Here is a 22,229-nt window from a genome sequence, read left to right as displayed (position 1 = left end):
TGAGTAGCCGGAAAGTAGAGCATTGCAGTAGTCTAACCTAGAAGTGACAAAAGCTTGGATTAGTTTTTCTGCATAATTTTTGGACAGAAAGTTTCTGATTTTTGCAATGTTACGTAGATGGAAAAAAGCTGTCCTTGAAACAGTCTTGATATGTTTGTCAAAAGAGAGATCAGGGTCCAGAGTAATGCAGAGGTCCTTCACAATTTTATTTGAGACGACTGTACAACCATCAAGATTAATTGTCAGATTCAACAAAAAATATCTTTGTTTCTTGGGACCTAGGACAAGCGTCTCTGTTTTGTCTGAGTTTTAAAGTAGAACATTTGCATCCATCCACTTCCTTATGTCTGAAACACAGGCTTCCAGCAAGGGCCATTTTGGGGCTTCGCCATGTTTCATCGAAATGTACAGATGTGTGTCGTCCGCATAGCAGTGAAAGTTAACATTATGTTTCCGAATGACATCACCAAAAGGTAAAATATATAGTGAAAACAATAGTGGTCCTAAAACGGAACCTTGAAGAACACCGAAATTTACAGTTGATTTGTCTGAGGACAAACCATCCACAGAGACAAACTGATATCTTTCCGACAGATATGATCTAAACCAGGCCAGAACTTGTACGTCTAGACCAATTTGGGCTTCCAATCTCTCCAAAAGAATGTGGTGATCGATGGTATCAAAAGCAGCACTAAGGCCTAGGAGCACGAGGACAGATGCAGAGCCTCGGTCTGACGCCATTAAAAGGTCATTTACCACCTTCACAAGTGCAGACTCAGTGCTATGATGGGGTCTAAAACCAGACTGAAGTATTTCGTATACATTGTTTGTCTTTAGGAAGGCAGTAAATTGCTGCGCAACAGCTTTTTCAATTTGTTTTGAGAGGAATGGGAGATTCGATATAGGCCAATAGTTTTTTATATTTTCCTGGTCAAATTTTGGCTTTTTCAAGAGAGGCTTTATTACTGCCACTTTTAGTGAGTTTGGTACATATCCGGTGGATAGAGAGACGTTTATTATGTTCAACATAGGAGTGCCATGCACAGGAAGCAGCTCTTTCAGTAGTTTAGTTGGAATAGAGTCCAGTATGCAGCTTGAAGGTTTAGAGGCCATGATTATTTTCATCATTGTGTCAAGATATTTAGTACTTAAACACTTGAGTGGCTCCCTTGATCCTAGGTCCTGGCAGAGTTGTGTAGACTCAGGACAACTGAGCTTTGGAGGAATATGCAGGTTTAAAGAGGAGTCCGTTTTCTTTCTAATGATCATGACCTTTTCCTCAAAGAAGTTCATTAATTTATTACTGCTGAAGTGAAAGCCATCCTCTCTTTGGGAATGCTGCTTTTTAGTTAGCTCTGCGACAGTATCAAAAATAAATGTTGGATTGTTCTTATTTTCCTCAATGAAGTTGGAAAAATAGGATGATCGAGCAGCAGTGAGGGCTCTTCGATACTGCACGGTACTGTCTTTCCAAGCTAGTCGGAAGACTTCCAGTTTGGTGTGGCACCATTTCCGTTCCAATTTTCTGGAAGCTTGCTTCAGAGCTCGGGTATTTTCTGTATACCAGGGAGTTAGTTTCTTATGACAAATGTTTTTTGTTTTTAGCGGTGCGACTGCATCTAGGGTATTACGCAAGGTTACATTGAGTTCCTCAGTTAGGTGGTTAACTGATTTTTGTCCTCTGACGTCCTTGGGTAGGCGGAGGTATTCTGGAAGGGCATCTAGAAATCTTTGGGTTATCCGAGAATTTATAGCATAACTTTTGATGATCCTTGGTTGGGGTCTGAGCAGATTATTTGTTGCGATTGCAATCGTAATAAAATGGTGGTCCGATAGTCCAGGATTATGAGGAAAAACATTAAGATCCACAACCCTTATTCCACAGGACAAAACTAGGTCCAGAGTATGACTGTGGTAGTGAGTAGGTCCAGAGACATGTTGGACAAAACCCACTGAGTCGATGATGGCTCCGAAAGCCTTTTGGAGTGGGTCTGTGGACTTTTCCATGTGAAAATTAAAGTCACCAAAAATGTGAATATTATCTGCCATGACTACAAGGTCCGATAGGAATTCAGGGAACTCAGTGAGGAACACTGTATGTGGCCCAGGAGGCCTGTAAACAGTAGCTATAAAGAGTGATTGAGAAGGCTGCATAGATTTTATGACTAAAAGCTCAAAAGACAAAAAAACGTATTTCTTTTGTAAATTGAAATTTCCTATCATAAATGTTAGCAACACCTCCACCTTTACGGGATGCGCGGGGGATATGGTCACTAGTGTAACCAGGAGGTGAGGCCTCATTTAACACAGGAAATTCATCAGGCTTAAGCCATGTTTCAGTCAGGCCAATCACATCAAGATTATGATGACATTGACTATAACTGCCTTTGAAGTGAGGGATCTAACATTAAGTAGCCCTATTTTGAGATGTGAGGTATCACGATCTCTTTCAATAATGGCAGGAATGGAGGAGGTCTTTATTCTAGTGAGATTGCTAAGGTGAACACCGCCATGTTTAGTTTTCCCAACCTAGGTCGAGGCACAGACACGATCTCAGCTGAGCTGACTACACTGACTGTGCTAGTGGCAGACTCCACTACGCTGGCAGGCTGGCTAACAGCCTGCTGAAGTCGGAAGTTTACATACACCTTAGCCAAATACATTTAAACTCAGTTTTTCATAATTCCTGACATTTAATCCTCGTAAAAATTCCCTAGTAAAAATTCCCTCTTATTCTGAAATGTCAGAATAATAGTAGAGAGAATGATTTATTTCAGCTTTTATTTATTTCATCACATTCTCAGTGGGTCAAAAGTTTACATACCCTCAATTAGTATTTGGTAACATTGCCTTTAAATTGTGTTAACTTGGGTCAAACGTTTCAGGTAGCCTTCCACAAGCTTCCCACAATAAGTTGGGTGAATTTTGGCCCATTCCTCCTGACAGAGTTGGTGTAACTGGGTCAGGTTTGTAGGCCTCCTTGCTCGCACACGCTTTTTCAGTTTTGCCCACAAATTTTCTATAGGATTGAGGTCAGGGCTTTGTGATTATTTTGTACCTGTTTCCTCCAGCATCTTCACAAGGTCCTTTGCTGTTGTTCTGGGATTGATTTGCACTTTTCGCAACAAAGTACGTTCATCTCTAGGAGACAGAACGCGTCTCCTTGCTGAGCAGTATGACGGCTGCGTGGTCCTATGGTGTTTATACTTGCGTACTATTGTTTGTACAGATGAACGTGGTACCTTCAGGCATTTGGAAATTGCTCCCAAGGATGAACCAGACTTGTGGTGGTCTACATTTTTTAATTCTGAGGTTTTGGCTGATTTATTTTGATTTTCCCATGATGTCAAGCAAAGAGGCACTGAGTTTGAAGGTAGGCCTTTAAATACATCCACAGGTACACCTCCAATTGTCTTAAATGCCTATCAGAAGCGTCTAAAGCCATGACATCATTTTCTGGAATTTTCCAAGCTGTTTAAAGGCACAGTCAACTTAGTGTATGTAAACTTCTGACCCACTGGAGTTGTGATACAGTGAATTATAAGTGAAATAATTTGTCTGTAAACAATTGTTGGAAAAATTACTTGTGTCATGCGCAAAGTATATGTCCTTACCGACTTGCCAAAACTATAGTTTGTTAACAAGAAATTTGTGGAGTGGTTGAAAAACGAGTTTTAATGACTCCAACCTAAGTTTATTTAAACTTCCGACTTCAACTGTAGCTATGTGTGTCAAGTTGTCATTGGTCCAAATGATCTATACATTGAAGCTGACATGGGATAATTTGTATTTTCACCATTAGCCCAATTTTTCTGCAATGAATTCTAATGGGTCAACCACAGGCTAGGTTTTGGTTTAAACTACATCCTGTCTCTTTGTTCAGTGGAAAAACAATGAGAACAGAGAACAATGAACATCAACCATCCACTTTCCAGCATAACAACTATGATTTGTTCTCTTTAAATAAATATATTTCTCTCCCCTTGATTTGCTTTGGGGTCTGTGTGTTTGAAGAATATCATAAAATTCAAAAGGCACTCGCACATCTGAGCAATCTTATTTGCAGGTGCATGGCAACAATTGAACAAGATGAAGGAAAAAGGAAACCGCACACTGCTCTTGATATTATCACCGATATTTATCACGGCTGAGGCTATAGTGTGTGTGTAAATGTGCGTGTGTGCGTGTGTGTGTGTGTGTGTGTGTGTGTGTGTGTGTGTGTGTGTGTGTGTGTGTGTGTGTGCATGTGTGTGTGCGCATGTGGAACGTCTGCACAATTGTTATTGCGTGTATATAATATAATTTATGACTCCTTCCTCACCAGGTTTGCTTTCCCCAAGCCATTTGCAACACTGACCGCTCAGATCATCAATGGCACAATGTCTGTGTACCAGGAGGCCACCAAGAACCTGCTGCCAACCCCGGCCAAGTCCCACTACCTTTTTAACCTGCGAGACTTCTCCCGCGTTATCCAGGGCATCTGTCTGTCCCGACCTGAAACAGCTGAGAACCCCAGCGCCATCAAGCGCCTCTGGGTGCATGAGGTATGTATACAGGGCTCAGTATTCATGCTTGCCCGGGACAGGTAAAACATAAATAATTCAGACAAGCAGAACATAGATGTAAAGTTTAAAAAAAGTCACACGAATCACAATATCAAATATTTTATCCTATCAGAATTGGATCAGTGTCCTCCGGATGCGTTGCATGTGTTGCGGACTTTCATCTCCCAAACTCTGCACTTGCATTACCGTGGTGCTATCTATCCATATGGGAAGTACAAATATTGGGAAAAATGATTTAAGTTGAGTGCCAAATTAATTGTAATTTTATTAACATAAATGCAACAAAACAAATCTAACTTTGCAAGACGGAGGGGTTCATCTTGTGTTAGGCACAGCGCATAGAAACCATTGAAAGGCACAAACGGTCTTTCGATCACATGTGGTCGTGATGGAAGACTGATTGCTTCCAACAAAAGTACACAACTTGCACATTTCCAGCTATCTTTGAAAAGCTTTTTCATGTCTTAAAGGGGCAGTGTTGTTCACTACCTAACCAAAGGTATGTGGACGCCTTCTCCTCAAACATCTCATTCCAAAATGATGGGCATTAAGATGGAGTTGGTCCTCCCCTTTTCTGCTATAGCCTCCACTATTCTGGGATGGCTTTCCACTAGATGCTGGAACATTGATGTAGGGACTTGCTTCCATTCAGGGACAAGACCATTAGTGAGGTCGGGCATTGATGTTGGGCGATTAGGCCTGGCTCGCAGTCAGCGTTCCAATTTATCCCAAAGGTGTTTGATGGGGTTGAGGTCAGGGCTTTGTGCAGGCCAGTTAAGTTCTTCCACACTGATCTCTAGAAATAATTTCTGTATGGACCTCGCTTTGTGCACGGGGGCATTGTCATGCTGAAACAGAAAATGGCCTTCCCCAAATTGTTGCCACAAAGTTAGAAGCACAGAATCGTGTAGAATGTCATTGTATGCTGTAGCGTTAAGATTTTCCTTCACTGGATCTAAGGGCCTAGCCCAAACAATAAATAACGGTCCCAGACCATTATTCTTCCTCCACCAAACTTTAGAGTTGGCACTATGCATTGGGGCAGGTAGTATTCTCCTGGCATCCGCCAAATCCAGATTCATCCGTCAGACTGCCAGATGGTGAAGCGTAATTCATCACTCCAGAGAATGTGTTTCCACTGCTCCAGAGCCCAATAGCGGCGAGCTTTACACCACTTCAACCGACGCTTGGCATTGCGCATGGTGCTCTTAGGCTTGTGTGTAATAACAATAATGCATTTTATTTTGTGAAATGGTTCGTTGCATCATACAACACAAAACAATTTTCGGTCACCTTTATGGCCCATGGTGATAGACATTTATTTGTATTTTTGGACAAGTGACTTGAGCTTTAGGATTGAAGTCAAAAATCTATCCTACTTGTCCGAAGATCAAGTGGCGCGAAAAAGGTTATTGTCAAGCCCTTATGAATCTACACTCACCGGACAGTTAATTAGGTACACCCATCTAGTACCCGGTTGGACCCCCCTTTGCCTCCAGAACAGCCTGAATTATTTGTGGCATTTTGCAAGGTGTCGGAAACTTTCCACAGGGATGTTGGACTAAGCTGATGCGGTGGCATCATGCAGTTGCTGCAGATTGTAAACTGAACTCGCTGTCGTGTTCCAGGCAATGTTTTTCCACTCCGCAATTGTCCAGTGTTGGTGATCGCGTGCTCACTGGAGCCACTTCTTGTTTTTAGCTGATGGGAGTGGAACCCGGTTTGGTCGTCTGCTTCAGTAATCCATCGGTGACCAGGATCGAAGAGTTGTCCGCTGACTGGATGTTTTTTTGTTTGTCGCACCATCTTCGGTGAACGCTAGATACTGTCGTGGGTGAAAATCCCAGGACGGTGGCGATTTCTGAGATACTGGATCTGGCTCGCCTGGCACCGACGATCATACTACGCTCAAAGACGCTGAGGTCACTTGTTTTGCCCATTCTGACGTTCAATCGAACAGTACCTGAATAAACTGGCCCATGAGTCTATATTCTCAAGGTTCTAACAAATCATGACGTGTAAATTGTAATAATATTCAGCGGCCCGTTGCACCAGTTGGTCTTAAGTGGGTCGTAACTCTATTTCCAGCGTAAAATGTGCTCTACGCCAGGCCAAACAATTATACCTGTTGCTCCCACCAGGGTGTAAGCCCTTCTATAAGCTACGCATAGACGTAGATTCTATGCCTACTAGGGAGCAGGTGTAGGGTGTTAAATTGGGACTGTCTTTTTCATGATATGCACAGAAAATAATGGAAATCTATATTTCTTTTAAGGATGTGAGTCTATATTTCACAACCTCATTTTGAGTTGCCTATGTCTAGTCAATAGCAACCTAATACACTTGATTTATATGCTACATTATAGCATGCTAAATATGTCTGATCAGATATTAGCAAACTAATCCTGTCTCTTTGAGCTGCCACCTCCACTTATTTGCCCAGCCAGAGCTCAATTAACCAAAAAAACAGATACAAGTCAAGGGCTTTAAGTCAGGATATAGCCTAGGCTACTACGTGACTGAAGAGCAAAATAATACACCTGTTATACTAGGCTAGTGTAGGCTACATAATATGTTAGCAAAATGTTCTGATAACACTGTTAGATGAGCAAACTAGACTAAAGATTAGCATCATGAACACTCACTTCAATTTGGCTGACATTTTTCCCAGCCTAATAGTAACCAAATATCCAAATGGAGATTCTGTGAAGTCAAAAAGCTGACGTTTATCTCAAAGCAGTGCAGTGTCCCGATCATAACGGTCCTGAAATTATAGTCACCACACACTGATTAAAGTATTTAAAATGGTTGGATGACTTTGGGAGTTTCAGTAAGCAACGATATCGTAAATGCCTTCAATGGCATTAGCCTACTTTATTACAATATTTTTGTAATTTAGTGATATTCATTTCCACAGTAATTATTGATTGATCCATCCAGTTGTGGTTAAGAAAACGTGCATGCATAGTGGAGGGCTTTGCGAGTGATGGGACATGCCTCGCAAAGTTTAGAAATGCCACTAGGATGGTACCAGCCTTGTAATGGGCGGTGCATAGCAACCATCATTATGAAGCATCAAATCTCATGACACAGCTATATGCGCATTGCTTTCTTCAAACTTACCTATGACTAGTCATATTTTTGGTTGGTGCAACAGGTGTAAATTATGATCCCAAAGTCAGACGTAGCTATGCCCGACCTAGCATTTAAGTCCAACTTTCTTACGTCCAACTGGTGCAACCGGCCCCAGGTGTTCAATCCATGCTGACAAATTGCTACTTCATTCACTCTCACAGGTCCAGAGGGTGTACTACGACCGTCTAGTGCACGATTCAGACCGGGCCTGGATGGTGGGCTACCTCCAGGAGGTGTCCCAGTCCTACCTCAAAGAGGACTTCCACCAGCTCTTCCAGCACCTTGACCAGGACCAGGACGGGTGCGTGACGGAGGATGACCTCCGCAGCCTCATGTTCTGCGACTTCCACGACCCCAAGGGCGAGGACCGCAACTACCGCGAGGTGAACAACCTGGACCAGCTGCGGCAGGTGGTTGAGTCGCACCTGGATGAGTACAACAACGTCAGCAAGGCGCCCATGAACCTGGTGCTCTTCCGCTTCGCCATCGAGCATGTGTGCCGCATCTCGCGCGTGCTCAAGCAGCCGCGCGGCCATGCCTTGCTGGTTGGGGTGGGCGGGAGTGGGAGACAGTCTGTTACCCGGTTGGCCGCCCACATGGCGGAGGCGGAGCTCTTCCAGGTGGAGAAACATTTTTTTCATTAACAATTGTATTTTGTATGAAATTACATTAACTGTCAATAACAATCACAATATACTTTCTGAACAGGTGGAGATTGCAAAGAGCTATGGCATGACGGAGTGGCGTGACGACCTCAAGCTGATCATGCGCAAGTCCACACAGGGCGACACGCACGGTGTCTTCCTCTTCACTGACACGCAGATCAAGATGGAGTCCTTCCTGGAGGACGTTAGCAACCTGCTCAACACTGGAGAGGTGATGGATGGATGGACAGACAGACAGACACTTTTCTTTATCCCCTATAGAGAAATTCAGGGTCACAGACACAACAACAGAGACAAACACACATACTAGGCGTATACATTATGTGATTTATGTAATTTGCCTAACTTGAACTTTTTGTAAATCATGTTAATATTGCATGAATTAATTAATGGTTTGCATGAACATTTGAGATACACACCCATATCTCAATTTACGAAATACATAAATGTAAACATTTAGGTGGTAATTTTTTTTTTATAATGATCAACAACAAAAAAATGGCTACAGTGTCATGAAAAAAATCCTCATTCCCTTCCTTTTTCCCTTTCCTCACGCCAGGTACCCAACCTGTTTGCGACTGACGAGAAAGCAGAGATTTGCGAGCGCATGCGTGTGCTTGATCGTCAGCGGGAGCGCGACAAGCAGACGGATGGCAGCCCGCTATCGCTCTTCAACATGTTCCTGGAGCGCTGCCGCTCGCAGCTGCACGTGGTGCTGGCCATGAGCCCTATTGGAGACACCTTCCGGAGCCGCCTGAGACGCTTCCCCGCCCTCATCAACTGTTGCACCATCGACTGGTTCCAGGTAATATACACTACATGACCAAAAGTATGTTGTTTCCTGCTCATCGAGCATCTCATTAGAAAATCATGGGCATTAATATGGAGTTGGTCCACCATTTGCTGCTATTCTTCTGGAAATGCTTTCTTCTGGGAAGGCTTTCCAATAGATGTTGGAACATTGCTGCAGGGACTTGCTTCCATTCAACCACAAGACCATTAGTGAGGTCGGGCACTTATATTGGGCAATTAGGCCTGGCTCTCAGTCAGCGTTCCAATTCATCCCAAAGGTGTTCAATGGGGCTGAGGTCAGGGATCTATGCAGCCCAGTCAAGTTCTTCCACACCGTTCTCGACAAAGCATTTCTGTATGGACCTCGCTTTGTGCACAGGGGCATTATCATACTGAAACAGGAGAGGGCCTTCCCCAAATTGTTGCCACAAATTTGGAAGCACAGAATCGTCTAGAATGTCATTGTATGCTGTAGCTTTAAGATTTCCTGGATCCTGGAGGAGTGGGCCCACTCGTCAGGCACAAACACCCGGTTATCTAGGTTATGAGGTCCAGGTTGGAATGCTGGGACAGGACAGCCCCCACTCCGACATCCGAAGCATCGGCCTCCACCACGAACTGATGGGACGGGTCAGGATGAATCAATATGGGAGCAGTGGTGAAGCGGTGCTTGAGGTGCCGGAACGCCCGGTCAGCAGCTGGTGACCACGTGAATGGATCCTTGGGTGAGGTGAGTGCAGACAAGGGGGGAGGCAGAATGCTTTAACCCCGGATAAAGCGGCAATAAAAGTAGGCAAATCCCAGGAAGCGTTGCAGCTGCACTCTGGACGAAGGCTGGGGCCAATTCACAACCGAACGAAGACGACCCGGTTCAACATGTTGCCAGGGCCTGGAACACAGCTGGGGCGTTGGTAAGGCCAACTGGCATGACCAGGTATTCGTAGTGACCGCTGGCCGTGTTAAAGGCAGTCTTCCACTCGTCCCCTTCTCGTATCCGTACCAGGTGGTAGAGGTTCCGCAGGCCCAACTTGGATAAAATGGTGGCCCCCTGGAGCGTCTCGAAGGCCAAGGTGATGAGTGGTAGCGGGTAGCGGTCATTGAGGCCCCGGTAGTCGATGCACGGGCGCAGGGTTTTGTTTTTCTTCTCCACAAAGAAGATCCCGCAGTCATAGGGTCGGTGTGGAGGAAGTGGCCCAGGCCTTACTGAAAACATCCCGGAGATCCTGGTACTCTGCGGGAATGGCGAAGAGGTCCGGGTCAACTTCTGAGTCCACAGGAAGATGACCCGGGGCAGGCTGCGCTGACTTCTGACAATGGCCGTGGCAGAATATTATTATTCTTTTTTTTTTTTTTTTCCGCCTGCAAAAAGGAAGGAAAATACGACTAAACATTTTCCACAGAAATACGAAATAACATCATAAATGGTTTTTACTTTTGCTGAGCTTCCATCAGAATCTTGTACAAGGAGTCCTTTGTCCAGAATAAATCGTTGTTTGGTTTTAGAATGTCCTCTTCTCCTGTCGAATTAGCAACCTTAGCTAGCCAAGTGGCGCGAAGATGTCCATCTTCACCTAACGCAGAGAACGAAAAACTCCAAAACTCCCGATAAACGTTGAATAATCTGATAAAACTATATTGAAAAAACATACTTTACGATGATATTATCACATGTATCAAATAAAATCAAAGCCGGAGATAATAGCCGTCTATACCTTGGTAGACAAAGGAAATAGTGGTCACGTCATTCCAAGAGCTCTTGTTCGACCTCAGATCAAGATAGACACCCCATTCCACCTCCCACTGCCTGTTGACATCTAGTGGAAGGCGTATGAAGTGCATGTATATCCATAGATTTCAAGCAATTGAATAAGAAGGCCCTGGAACAGAGCCTCGATTTCAGATTTTTCACTTCCTGTCAGGAAGTTTGCTGCAAAATGAGTTCTGTTTTACTCACAGATATAATTCAAACGGTTTTAGAAACTTGAGAGTGTTTTCTATCCAATAGTAATAATAATATGCATATTGTACGATCTAGAATAGAGTACGAGGCAGTTTAATTTGGGCAAGATTTTTTACAAAGTGGAAATATATTGACAAGAAGTTAAGATAGGAATGTGATTTTAGGAGTCATAGGAGATACCTTCTAATCATATCCTTTGCACATTAAGTAGCCACGCCCCAAATGAGGTCAGAGTGCTTAAAAGCACTAATAATTAACATTTTAGACCAGGAAATGTGAGGCGAGAGTGACATGTCTTAAATGGTTGAAATGTTTAATCTCAACATAAGGTGAATAAGATCACTTCACCGACCAGAAGGACTCAAGCTGCAGTGTAGGTCTCCATTGGTTACGACCCTGAAAATCAACTCAATCCTGAAAATCAACACGAGGTGAAGACGAAAAAGTAGCTTCTCTAACAATCATGTTACGGCTGAGTAGCTGTTCTAAGTATTGTAACTAAGAAAGTGAATTTAAGTAGGACCATCCTGTTACTCTCATCAAACCATTATTCGACTACACTGCTCCACCCAACTGGGGATCATTGACACGGCTGATTAGCTGTCTTCAGAGGACCACTCTTCCAGAACAGGTGAAAGTAAAACACATTCCTGTTAGTTCTGCTTAAGGCTACAGGACAAAGCATTGAAGCCACGGACACATAAGAAGAAGGACATTGTGCCCTCTGCTGGACATTCAGAGCCTTACCCTTAATTTGGGAGAAGGCCCAACGGAACCCTTTTCACGGAGGCCTGGGTCCAACAGAGATACACGATGAAAGGAAGACATTCAACACCTAAATACATTCATTATTCCTTACCAAAACGTGCGGCAAACTCCAAAAAAGTCCACTCACTGTCAACTGTGTTTATTTTCAGCAAACTTAACATGTGTAAATATTTGTATGAACATAACAAGATTCAACAACTGAGACATAAACTGATCAAGTTCCACAGACATGTGACTAACAGAAATGTAATAATGTGTCCCTGAACCAAGGGGGGGGGTGGGGGGGGGTTCAAAATCAAGAGTAACAGTCAGTATTTGGTGTGGCCACCAGCTGCATTAAGTACTGCAGTGCATCTCCTCCTCATGGACTGCACCAGATTTGCTAGTTATTGCTGTGAGATGTTACCCTACCCTTCTACCAAGGCACCTGCAAGTTCCCGGACATTTCTGGGGGAATGGCCCTAGCCCTCACCCTTCGATCCAACAGGTCCCAGACGTGCTCATTGGGATTGAGATCCGGACTCTTCGCTGGCCATGGCAGAAACACTAACATTCCTTTCTTGCAGGAAATCACGCACAGAACGAGCAGTATGGCTGGTGGCATTGTCATGCTTGAGGGTCATGTCAGGATGAGCCTGCAGGAAGGGTACAACATGAGGGAGGAGGATGTCTTCCCTGTAACACACAGCATTGAGATTGCCTGCAATGACAACAAGCTCAGTCCGATGATGATGTCACACATTGCCCCAGACCATGACGGACCCTCCACCTCCAAATCGATCCCGCCCCAGAGTACAGGCCTCGGTTTAACGATCATTCCTTCGACGATAAACGCAAGTCCGATTATCACCCCCGGTGAGGGGTGATAAACATTGATAAAAGATACAAGTGTCATTCACAGATTTAAAGATATACTTCTCCTTAATGCAACCGCTGTGTCAGATTTTGTAAAAACTTCACGGAAAAAGCAAACCATGCAATAATCTGTGTACAGCGCTTAGAGACCAACACAACCCAAGAAGATATCCACCATGTTGGTGTCAACATAAGTCAGAAATAGCATTATAAATATTCACTTACCTTTGATGATCTTCATCAGAATGCACTCCCAGGAATCCCAGTTCCACAATAAATGTTTGATTTGTTCCATAAAGTCTATCATATATGTCCAAATTACTCCTGTTGGTTCGCGCGTTCAGTACACAATCTAAACTCACAACGCGCGGGCAGGCCCAGGCCAAAGTTCAGACGAAAAGTAATATTACAGTCCGTAGAAACATGTCAAACGAAGTATAGAATCAATCTTTAGGATGGTTTTAACATAAATCTTCAATAATGTTCCAACCGGAGAATTCCTTTGTCTTCAGAAATGCGATGGAACAGAGCTCGCTCACGTGAACGAGCATGGTCAGCGCATGTTCAGCTCATGGCAGACCTTACTCAATCCCCTCTCATTCGGCTCCACTTCACAGTAGAAGCATCAAACAAGGTTATAAACTAGATGCCTTAGGCAGTGCAAAATGACCCCATAAACACTGTGTATTCGATAGGCCAAGAGTTGAAAACCTACAAACCTCAGATTTCCCACTTCTTGGTTGGATTTTTCTCAGGTTTTTGCCTGCCATATGAGTTCTGTTATACTCACAGACATCAATTAAACAGTTTTAGAAACTTCAGAGTGTTTTCTATCCAAATATACTAATAATATGCATAAATTCCCAATCTGGCCCTCAAACCATCATGGTCACCTAATAATCCCCAGTTTACAATTGGCTCATTCATCCCCCTCCTCTCCCCTGTAACTATTCCCCAGGTCGTTGCTGCAAATGAGAACGTGTTCTCAGTCAACTTACCTGGTAAAATAACGGTAAAATAAAAAATAAAAAAATAAAAATATTAGCAACTGGGACTGAGTAGCAGGCAGTTTACTCTGGGCACGCTTTTCATCCAAACGTGAAAATGCTGCCCCCTATCCATAACAAGTTAATGTGAAGACAGTCCTAGAATGTATCCACGATAAATCTCCCTTTTTCTCTGTCTCTATTTTCCCAACCCCCTTCTCCGTCTCTGTGTAATAAGCCGTCATAGCTTGTCAGTCCACTGGAGACGTTTGTCTCATGTAAGTGTGTATGTGTATTCTCTGTTATTATTTAGTTACTTAGTAAATAAATACTTAGTAAATAAATCATTAAATCAATTTGTGTGGTACTGAATGATGAGCAATGGTTGGGGTTCTTGCAGATCCAAGAGGGTTACGACTGTTCAGAATGAGACTGATGTGAGGTAATGATTAACCTGTCTAGGATGAGGGTGCCGCTAGCGGCACTCCCCCCCCACCCCCACTGAAAAGGCAGAGCCGCGAAATTCAAACATTTTTTTTTTTTTAAATATTTAACTTTCACACATTAAAGTCCAATACAGCTAATGAAAGACACAGATCTTGTGAATCCAGCCAACATGTCCGATTTTTAAAATGTTTTACAGGAAAGACACAATATGTAAAGATGTACATCTATTACCTAAAAACACATTAGCATAATCCACCATCTTTTATTTGTCCACCAACACCAGTAGCTATCACCAATTCTGCTAAACTAAGATATTTATAGCCCCTAACCAAGAAAAAAACTCATCAGATGACAGTCTGATAACATATTTATGGTATGGGATAGGTTTTGTTAGAAAAATGTGCATATTTCAGGTAGATGGCATAGGTTACAATTGCACCCACCGTCACAAATGGACTAGAATAACTACATAGAGCAACGTGTTTACCTACTTACTAATCATCAAACATTTCGTAAAAATACACAGCATACACTTATCGAAAGACACAGATCCTGTGAATACAGACAATATTTCAGATTTTCTAAGTGTCTTACAGCGAAAACACAATAAATCGTTATATTAGCATAGCACATAGCACATAGCAGCCCAGCATTGATTCTAGCCAAAGAGAGCGATAACGTCAACATCGCCAAAATATATTATTTTTTTCACTAACCTTCTCAGAATTCTTCAGATGACACCCCTGTAACATCACATTGCAACATATATATACAGTTTGTTCGAAAATGTGCATATTTAGCCACCAAAATCATGGTTAGACAATGTGAAATGTAGCCCAGCTGGTGAGAAAATGTCCGTGCGCCATATTAGACAGTGATCTACTCTTATACATAAATACTCATAAACGTGACTAAAAAATATAGGGTGGACAGCGATTGATAGACAATTTAATTCTTAATACAATCGCGGAATTACATTTTTTTAATTATCCTTACTTTTCAATACAGTTTGCGCCAAGCGAAGCTACGTCAAAAAACATGGCGTCCTAAGCCACTAACATTTTTCGACAGAAACACGATTTATCATAATAAAAATGTCCTACTTTGAGCTGTTCTTCCATCAGTATCTTGGGCAAAGGATCCTTTCTTGGGTCTAATCGTCTTTTGGTGGAAAGCTGTCCTCTTGCCATGTGGAAATGCCAACTGCGTTCGGGATGAACTGGAAGCGTGCCCAGCGATTCACAGCGTTTCAGAAATAAATGTCCCAAAATCGCACTAAACGGATATAAATTGCTATAAAACGCTTTAAATTAACTACCTTATGATGTTTTTAACTCCTATAACGAGTCTTAACATGACCGGAGAAAGATTACTCCCAACACTAATGCTTGGAACAGGTGCGGGTCGGTGTCCTCCACGCGCATGACGCACCAAGAAAAGAGTTGCTAGCTACAGGGTTTTTTAATTTATAGTGCCTGTGAACGCGCAATCGACCCCATTCAAATCGTCATCACGTAAAGGCATCCAGGGGAAGACGTAAGCAGTGTCCGTATACTCATAGCAATAACTGTGGCCTTTTAACTGACTCCAGATCAGGGGCCAACATTTCTGAAATCTGACTCCATGTCAGGGAAATTGCTGTAGAATGGGTTCTGTTCCACTTAGAGACAAAATTTCAACTCCTATAGAAACTATAGACTGTTTTCTATCCAATAATAATAATAATATGCATATTGTACGATCAAGAATTTTGTGGGAAGCCGTTTCAAAAATTACACGATTAGCATAAATAGTGACAACAGCGCCCCCAGCCTCAACAGGTTAATAAGTGACTGTTATCGATATATAACTTATCTTCCAGAGTTTAATTTGGGAGATGGTAACTCGTTAAACATTTTCTTCCGTGGTGCCCAAATTACTAATGAGTTAATTGTTACATGATTATTTTAATTGGGAAACAATTAAACATAGTTCTTTTGATTTGTTTAACACTTTTTTGCTTACTACATGATTCCATATGTGTTATTTCATAGTTTTGTTGTCTTCATTATTATTTTACAATGTAAGAAAATTAAGAAAAACCCTGGATTGAGTAGGTGTGTCTAACCTTTTGACTGGTACTGTATATAATTATGGAACTCAGTCAGGCTTTTCATTTACTCTGATCTAGGATCAGCTTCCCCTCCCCAATCCTAACCTTGCAAAACTAATGCAAGATCAGCTTCTCTAGGGGCAACTTCACCCTATACCCACTCCTCTCTCCTCCCAGAGCTGGCCAGAGGACGCGCTGCAGGCGGTGGCCTCACGGTTCCTGGAGGACATCGAGATGACGGACGAGTCGCGAATGGGCTGCATTAACATGTGCAAGAGCTTCCACACGTCCACCATCGAGCTGTCGGCCTGTTTCCTGTCCGAGCTGCAACGACATAACTATGTCACGCCCACCTCCTACCTGGAGCTCATCTCTACCTTCAAGGCTCTGTTGGAGAAGAAGAGAGCGTAAGAAACAGTCAAAACAAGAAGGCTGTTTCTCAATCCGCGAGGACGCTTCCCTTTGAGGCAGGTAGCCAACAGGCAGCTGCCTTTGGATTGAGAAACAGTCGACATATTTTCCCCAAAAATTTGTGGCTTTTACATTCATTTATAGCCTGGTCCCTGATCTATTTGTGTTGTGTAGCCAACACCTGTGGTTTTTGGCAAGAGAGCACTAAACAGATCTGAGTCAATGTTAATAATTTGTAATATAGATGCAAGAGATTTTGATATTATGCCAGTGGTTATGAATATATTACTACCCATTAAACTGACATAATTAAGCTGAAACACCCAACACTCTCTGCATCCACAGAGAAGTAATGAAGCTGAAGCGCCGCTATGAAGTGGGCTTGGAGAAGCTGGAGTCTGCAGCTGCCCAGGTAGCCACTATGCAGGTGGAACTGGAGGCCCTGCAGCCGCAGCTGCGTGTGGCCAGCAAGGAGGTGGATGAGATGATGGTGGTGATTGAGCACGAGTCGGTGGAGGTTGCCAAGACGGAGAAGGTGGTGAAGGTGGATGAGGCGGTGGCCAACGAACAGGCCATGGCGGCCAAGGCCATCAAGGACGAGTGTGACGCCGACCTGGCCATCGCCATGCCCATCCTGGAGTCAGCCCTGTCCGCTCTGGACACACTAACCAACCAGGTTGGAAAACGATTGGGAGATTGCTTTACATTGACTTTATAGTCCAATCTCCAATGGCCTTGTCTTCTGCTTTATCCCAACCCCTCTCAGAATTCAGCCTTTGCCCACCCCCTTATAAGATATTTTTCCAATTCCCATTTAACTATATTCAGTATATTTATTCTTCTTTGTATATAAATGTTAGGCCCAATCAATGATAGCCTGTCTCCAGATAAGTTTGTGGTTCAGCCAATTTATCTCTGTTGTATTCATTCTTTGTCAAGCCAGTCAGAAGAGTTTGCTAAAGCATATAGAGATCTGGGATGCAGCTAAGTCAATGTATAACTTTATATAGAGATGATGCTGAAAGGACCAAATCCATAACTTGAGAATCATGTGCACAACACTTTGGCATATCCTAAATCTCTCATAAACATTAAATGCACAAACAAATTTCAGCCCTAGGTGACTGTGATTGTTTGCCCCTTTGTCTAGGACATCACAGTGGTCAAGTCCATGAAGAGCCCTCCACCGGCGGTCAAGCTGGTGATGGAGGCCATCTGCATCCTGAAGGGCCTGAAGCCGGACCGCATCCCTGACCCCTCGGGCTCCGGCAAGAAGGTGGAGGACTTCTGGGGCCCGGCCAAGAAGCTCCTTGGAGACATGAAGTTTCTTCAAAGCCTTCACGAGTATGACAAGGAAAACATCCCACCCCACCTCATCGCCATTATCCGCAAACAGTACATCACCAACCCAGACTTTGTCCCCGAGAAGATCCGTACCGCCTCCACGGCCGCCGAGGGGCTGTGCAAGTGGGTGCGCGCCATGGAATCCTACGACAAGTGAGTAACGTGTAGAGCTGTAATGTGAATTGTGATCACATTGAATAGTACAGTATAATATAGTATTTTCTTGAATCTTATAAGGATACTGAGTTGTTTTATTGAAGTAAATTGAAAGAAGCCTTGGTGGTTATTATTAGAAAATGTTAAGTTACATTTCCTGAATGGAACCCCAACCTATATATTCTCTCCTCTCGCTCAGAGTGGCCAAAGTGGTGGCCCCTAAGAAGGAGAAGCTAGCTCAGGCCGAGGGGGAGCTGAAGGTGGCCATGGAGAGCCTGCGTAAAAAACAGGCTGCCCTCAAAGAGGTCCAGGACAAACTTGCAAAGCTGCAGCAGACACTGGAGGCCAACAAGAACAAGAAGGCTGACCTAGAGAATCAGGTCAGTGGGGTTAGGCACAAATTACGGAGGTGAACCATCATCTCCTTCAATACACCAGCCAGCTCTGGTTAGCAGCTATCCACTTTCTTTCAAATATGTACATAATGGTTTAAGACCAAAATACAAATGTATCAGTATTTGATGTAGTATTACATCCATTAATCCAATGGAATATATAGTTGAAGTCGGAAGTTTACATACACTTAGGTTGGAGTCATTAAAACTAGTTTTTCAACCATTCCACAAATTTCTTGTAAACAAACTATAGTTTTGGCAAGTCGGTTAGGACATCTACTTTGTGTATGACACAAGTAATTTTCCCAACAATTGCTTACAGACAGATTATTTCACTTATAATTCACTGTATCATAATTCCAGTGGGTCAGACACTAAATTGACTGTGCCTTTATTAAACAGCTTGGAAAATTCCAGAAAATGATGTCATAGTTTTAGCTTCTGATAGGCTTATTGACATCATGAGTCAATTGAAGGTGTACCTGTGGATTTATTTCAAGGCCTATCTTCAAACTCAGTGCCTCTTTGCTTGATATCATGGGAAAAATGAATAGCAATGCCAAGAAAAGCAATGCCAGCCAAGACTTCAGAATATAAATTGTAGACCTCCGCAAGTCTGGTTCATCTTTGCGAGCAATTTCCAAACACCTGAAGGTACCACGTTCATCTGTACAAACAATACTACGCAAGTATATACACCATGGGACCACGCAGCCGTCATTCTGCTCAGGAAGGAGACGCATTCTGTCTCCTAGAGATGAATGTACTTTGGTGCGAAAAGTGCAAATCAATCCCAGAACAACAGCAAAGGACCTTGTGAAGATGCTGGAGGAAACCGGTACAAAAGTATCCATATCCACAGTAAAACGAGTCCTATTTCGACGTAACCTGAAAGGACGCTCAGCAAGGAAGAAGCCACTGCTCAAAAACCACCATAAAATAGCTAGACTACAGTTTGCAACTGCACATGGGGACAACGATCGTACTTTTTGGAGAAATGTCCTCTGGTCTGATGAAACAAAAATAGAACTGTTTCGTCATAATGACCATCGTTATATTTGGAGGAAAAAGGGGGAGGCTTGCAAGCCGAAGAATACCATCCCAACCGTGAAGCATGGGGGTGGCAGCATCATGTTGCGGGGGTGCTTTGCTGCAGGAGGGACTGCTGCACTTCACAAAATAAATGGCATCATGAGTAAGGAAAATTATGTGGATATATTGAAGCAACATCTCAAGGCATCAGTCAGGAAGTTAAAGCTTGGTCGCAAATGGGTCTTCCAAATGGACAATGACCCCAAGCATACTTCCAAAGTTGTGGCAAAATGGCTTAAGGACAACAAAGTAAAAGTATTGGAGTGGCCATCACAAAGCCCTGACCTCAATCCTATAGAAAATGTGTGGGCAGAACTGAAAAAGCATGTGTGAGCAAGGAGGCCTACAAACCTGACTCAGTTACACCAGCTCTGTCAGGAGGAATGGGCCAAAATTCACCCAACGTGTTGTGGGAAGCTTGTTAAACAATTTAAAGGCAATGCTACCAAATACTAATTGAGTGTCTGTAAACTTCTCACCCACTTGGAATGTGATGAAATAAATAAAAGCTGAAATAAATCATTCTCTCTACTATTATTCTGACATTTCACATTCTTAAAATAAAGTGGTGATCCTAACTGACCTAAGACAGGGATGTTTTACTAGGATTAAATGTCAGGAATTGTGAAAACTGAGTTTAAATGTATTTAGCTAAGGCGTATTTAATCTTCCGACTTCAACCGTGTACAGTACCAGTCAAAGTTTGGACACACCTGCTCATTCCAGGGTTTTTCTTTATTTTTACTATTTTCTACATTGGACATTTAACATCTACAGTGAAATAACACATATTGAATCATGTTGGAACCAAAAAGGTGTTAAACAAATAAAACATTTTTTATAGTAGGCACTTCAGATTGTTAGATTACTTATTAGATATTACTGCACTGTCAGAACTAGATGCACAAGCATTTCGGTACACTCGGATTAACATCTGCTAACCATGTGACCAATAAAATTTGATTTGATTTGATTTTGATTTGAATCATCTTAGAGATTTTTTGGCAAGAACAGCTCAAATAAGCAAAGAGAAACAACAGTCCATCATTACTTTAAGACATGAAGGCCAGTCAATGCAGAACATAAACATTTGTTCAAGTCCAGTCGCAAAAACCATCAAGCGCTATGATGAAACTGGCCCTCATGAGGACCGCCAAAGGAAAGGAAGACCTAGAGTTACCTCTGATGCAGAGGATAAGTTCATTAGAGTTACCAGCCTCAGAAATTGCAGCCCAAATAAATGCTTCACAGAGTTCAAGTAACACATATCTCAACATCAACCGTTCAGAGGAGACTGCATGAATCAGGCCTTTATGATCGAATTGCTGCAACAACAAAAAAACACTACTAAAGGACACCAATAAGAAGAAGACACTTGCTTGCGTCAAGAAACACGATAAATGGATATTAGACCAGTGGAAAACTGTCCTTAGGTCTGCTGAGTCCAAATGTAAGATTTTTGGTTCCAACCACCGTGTCTTTGTGAGACGCAGAATAGGTGAATGGATGATCTCGGCATATGTGGTTCCCACCGTGAAGCATGGATTAGGTGGTGTGATGGTGCTTTGCTGGTGAAACTGGCGGTGATACGCCATCCCATCTGGTTTGTGCCTAGTGGGACTATCATTTGTTTTTCAAAAAGACGATGACCCAACACACCTCAGGGCTGTGTAAGGGCTATTTGACCAAGAAGAAGAGTGATGGAGCGCTGCATCAGATGACCTGGCCTCCACAATCACCCGACCTCAACCCAATTGAGATGGTTTGGGATGAGTTGGCCCGCAGAGTGGAGGAAAAGCAGCCAACAAGTGCTCAGCATATGTGGGAACTCCTTCAAGACTTTTGGAAAACCATTCCAGTTGAAACTTGTTGGAGAATGCCAAGAGTGTGCAAAGCTGTCATCAAGGGTGGCTACTTTGAAGAATCTAAAATATATTTTGTTTTGTTTAACACTTTTTTTGGTTGCTACATGACTCCATATGTAGAAAATAGTAAAATAATATCCAAACTTTTAATTAAATTTTACACCTTTTCCTCCCCAATTTTGTGGTATCCAATTGGTACAACAGTCTTGTCTCATCAAAGCAACTCGCATATGGACTCAGGAGAGGCGATCGTCAAGAGCCGTGCCTCCTCCGAAACACAACCCAACCAAGCCTTACTGCTTCTTGACACAATGCCTACTTAACCTGGAAGCCAACCGTACCACTGTGTCGGAGGAAACACCGTACACATGGCGATGGTGTCAGCGTGCACTGCGTTCAGCCCGCCACAGGAGTCGCTAGTGCTCGATGGAACAAGGACATCACTGCCGGCCAAACCCTCCCCTAACCCGGACGACGCTGGGCCAATTGTGTGCCGCCCCATGGGTCTCCCTGTCAGGCCGGCTGCGACAGAGCCTGGACTCAAACCCAGAATCTCTAGTGGCACAGCTAGCACTGCGATGCAGTGCCTTAGACCACTGCGCCACTTGGCAGGCCCGTATCCAAACTTTTGACTGGTACTGTATATATCTATATATTATTTTGGTAGGTTTTTTTTTACCCCTTTTTCGTGATATCCAGTT

The 22,229-nt window shown here is 43.1% G+C and overlaps 1 protein-coding gene across 1 annotated transcript in view; it reads left to right on the top strand.

Moving 5' to 3' along the window:
• Positions 1–22,229, top strand: part of dnah7 (dynein, axonemal, heavy chain 7) — a 212,557-nt gene that overhangs the window by 115,600 nt on the left and 74,728 nt on the right. Inside the window, exons 40-47 of the mRNA XM_055879049.1 lie at positions 4,325–4,544; positions 7,862–8,320; positions 8,409–8,576; positions 8,925–9,170; positions 16,443–16,672; positions 17,022–17,352; positions 17,827–18,173; positions 18,376–18,556. Coding sequence (XP_055735024.1) covers positions 4,325–4,544; positions 7,862–8,320; positions 8,409–8,576; positions 8,925–9,170; positions 16,443–16,672; positions 17,022–17,352; positions 17,827–18,173; positions 18,376–18,556 — 2,182 coding nt within the window. The remainder of the gene's footprint in view (positions 1–4,324; positions 4,545–7,861; positions 8,321–8,408; positions 8,577–8,924; positions 9,171–16,442; positions 16,673–17,021; positions 17,353–17,826; positions 18,174–18,375; positions 18,557–22,229) is intronic.

Source organism: Salvelinus fontinalis, chromosome 23, assembly GCF_029448725.1.
Source record: "Salvelinus fontinalis isolate EN_2023a chromosome 23, ASM2944872v1, whole genome shotgun sequence".
NCBI classification, from domain to species: domain Eukaryota; kingdom Metazoa; phylum Chordata; class Actinopteri; order Salmoniformes; family Salmonidae; genus Salvelinus; species Salvelinus fontinalis.
The sequence above is the reverse complement of the archived record's forward strand: the minus strand, read 5'-3'. Positions and strand labels throughout refer to the sequence as shown.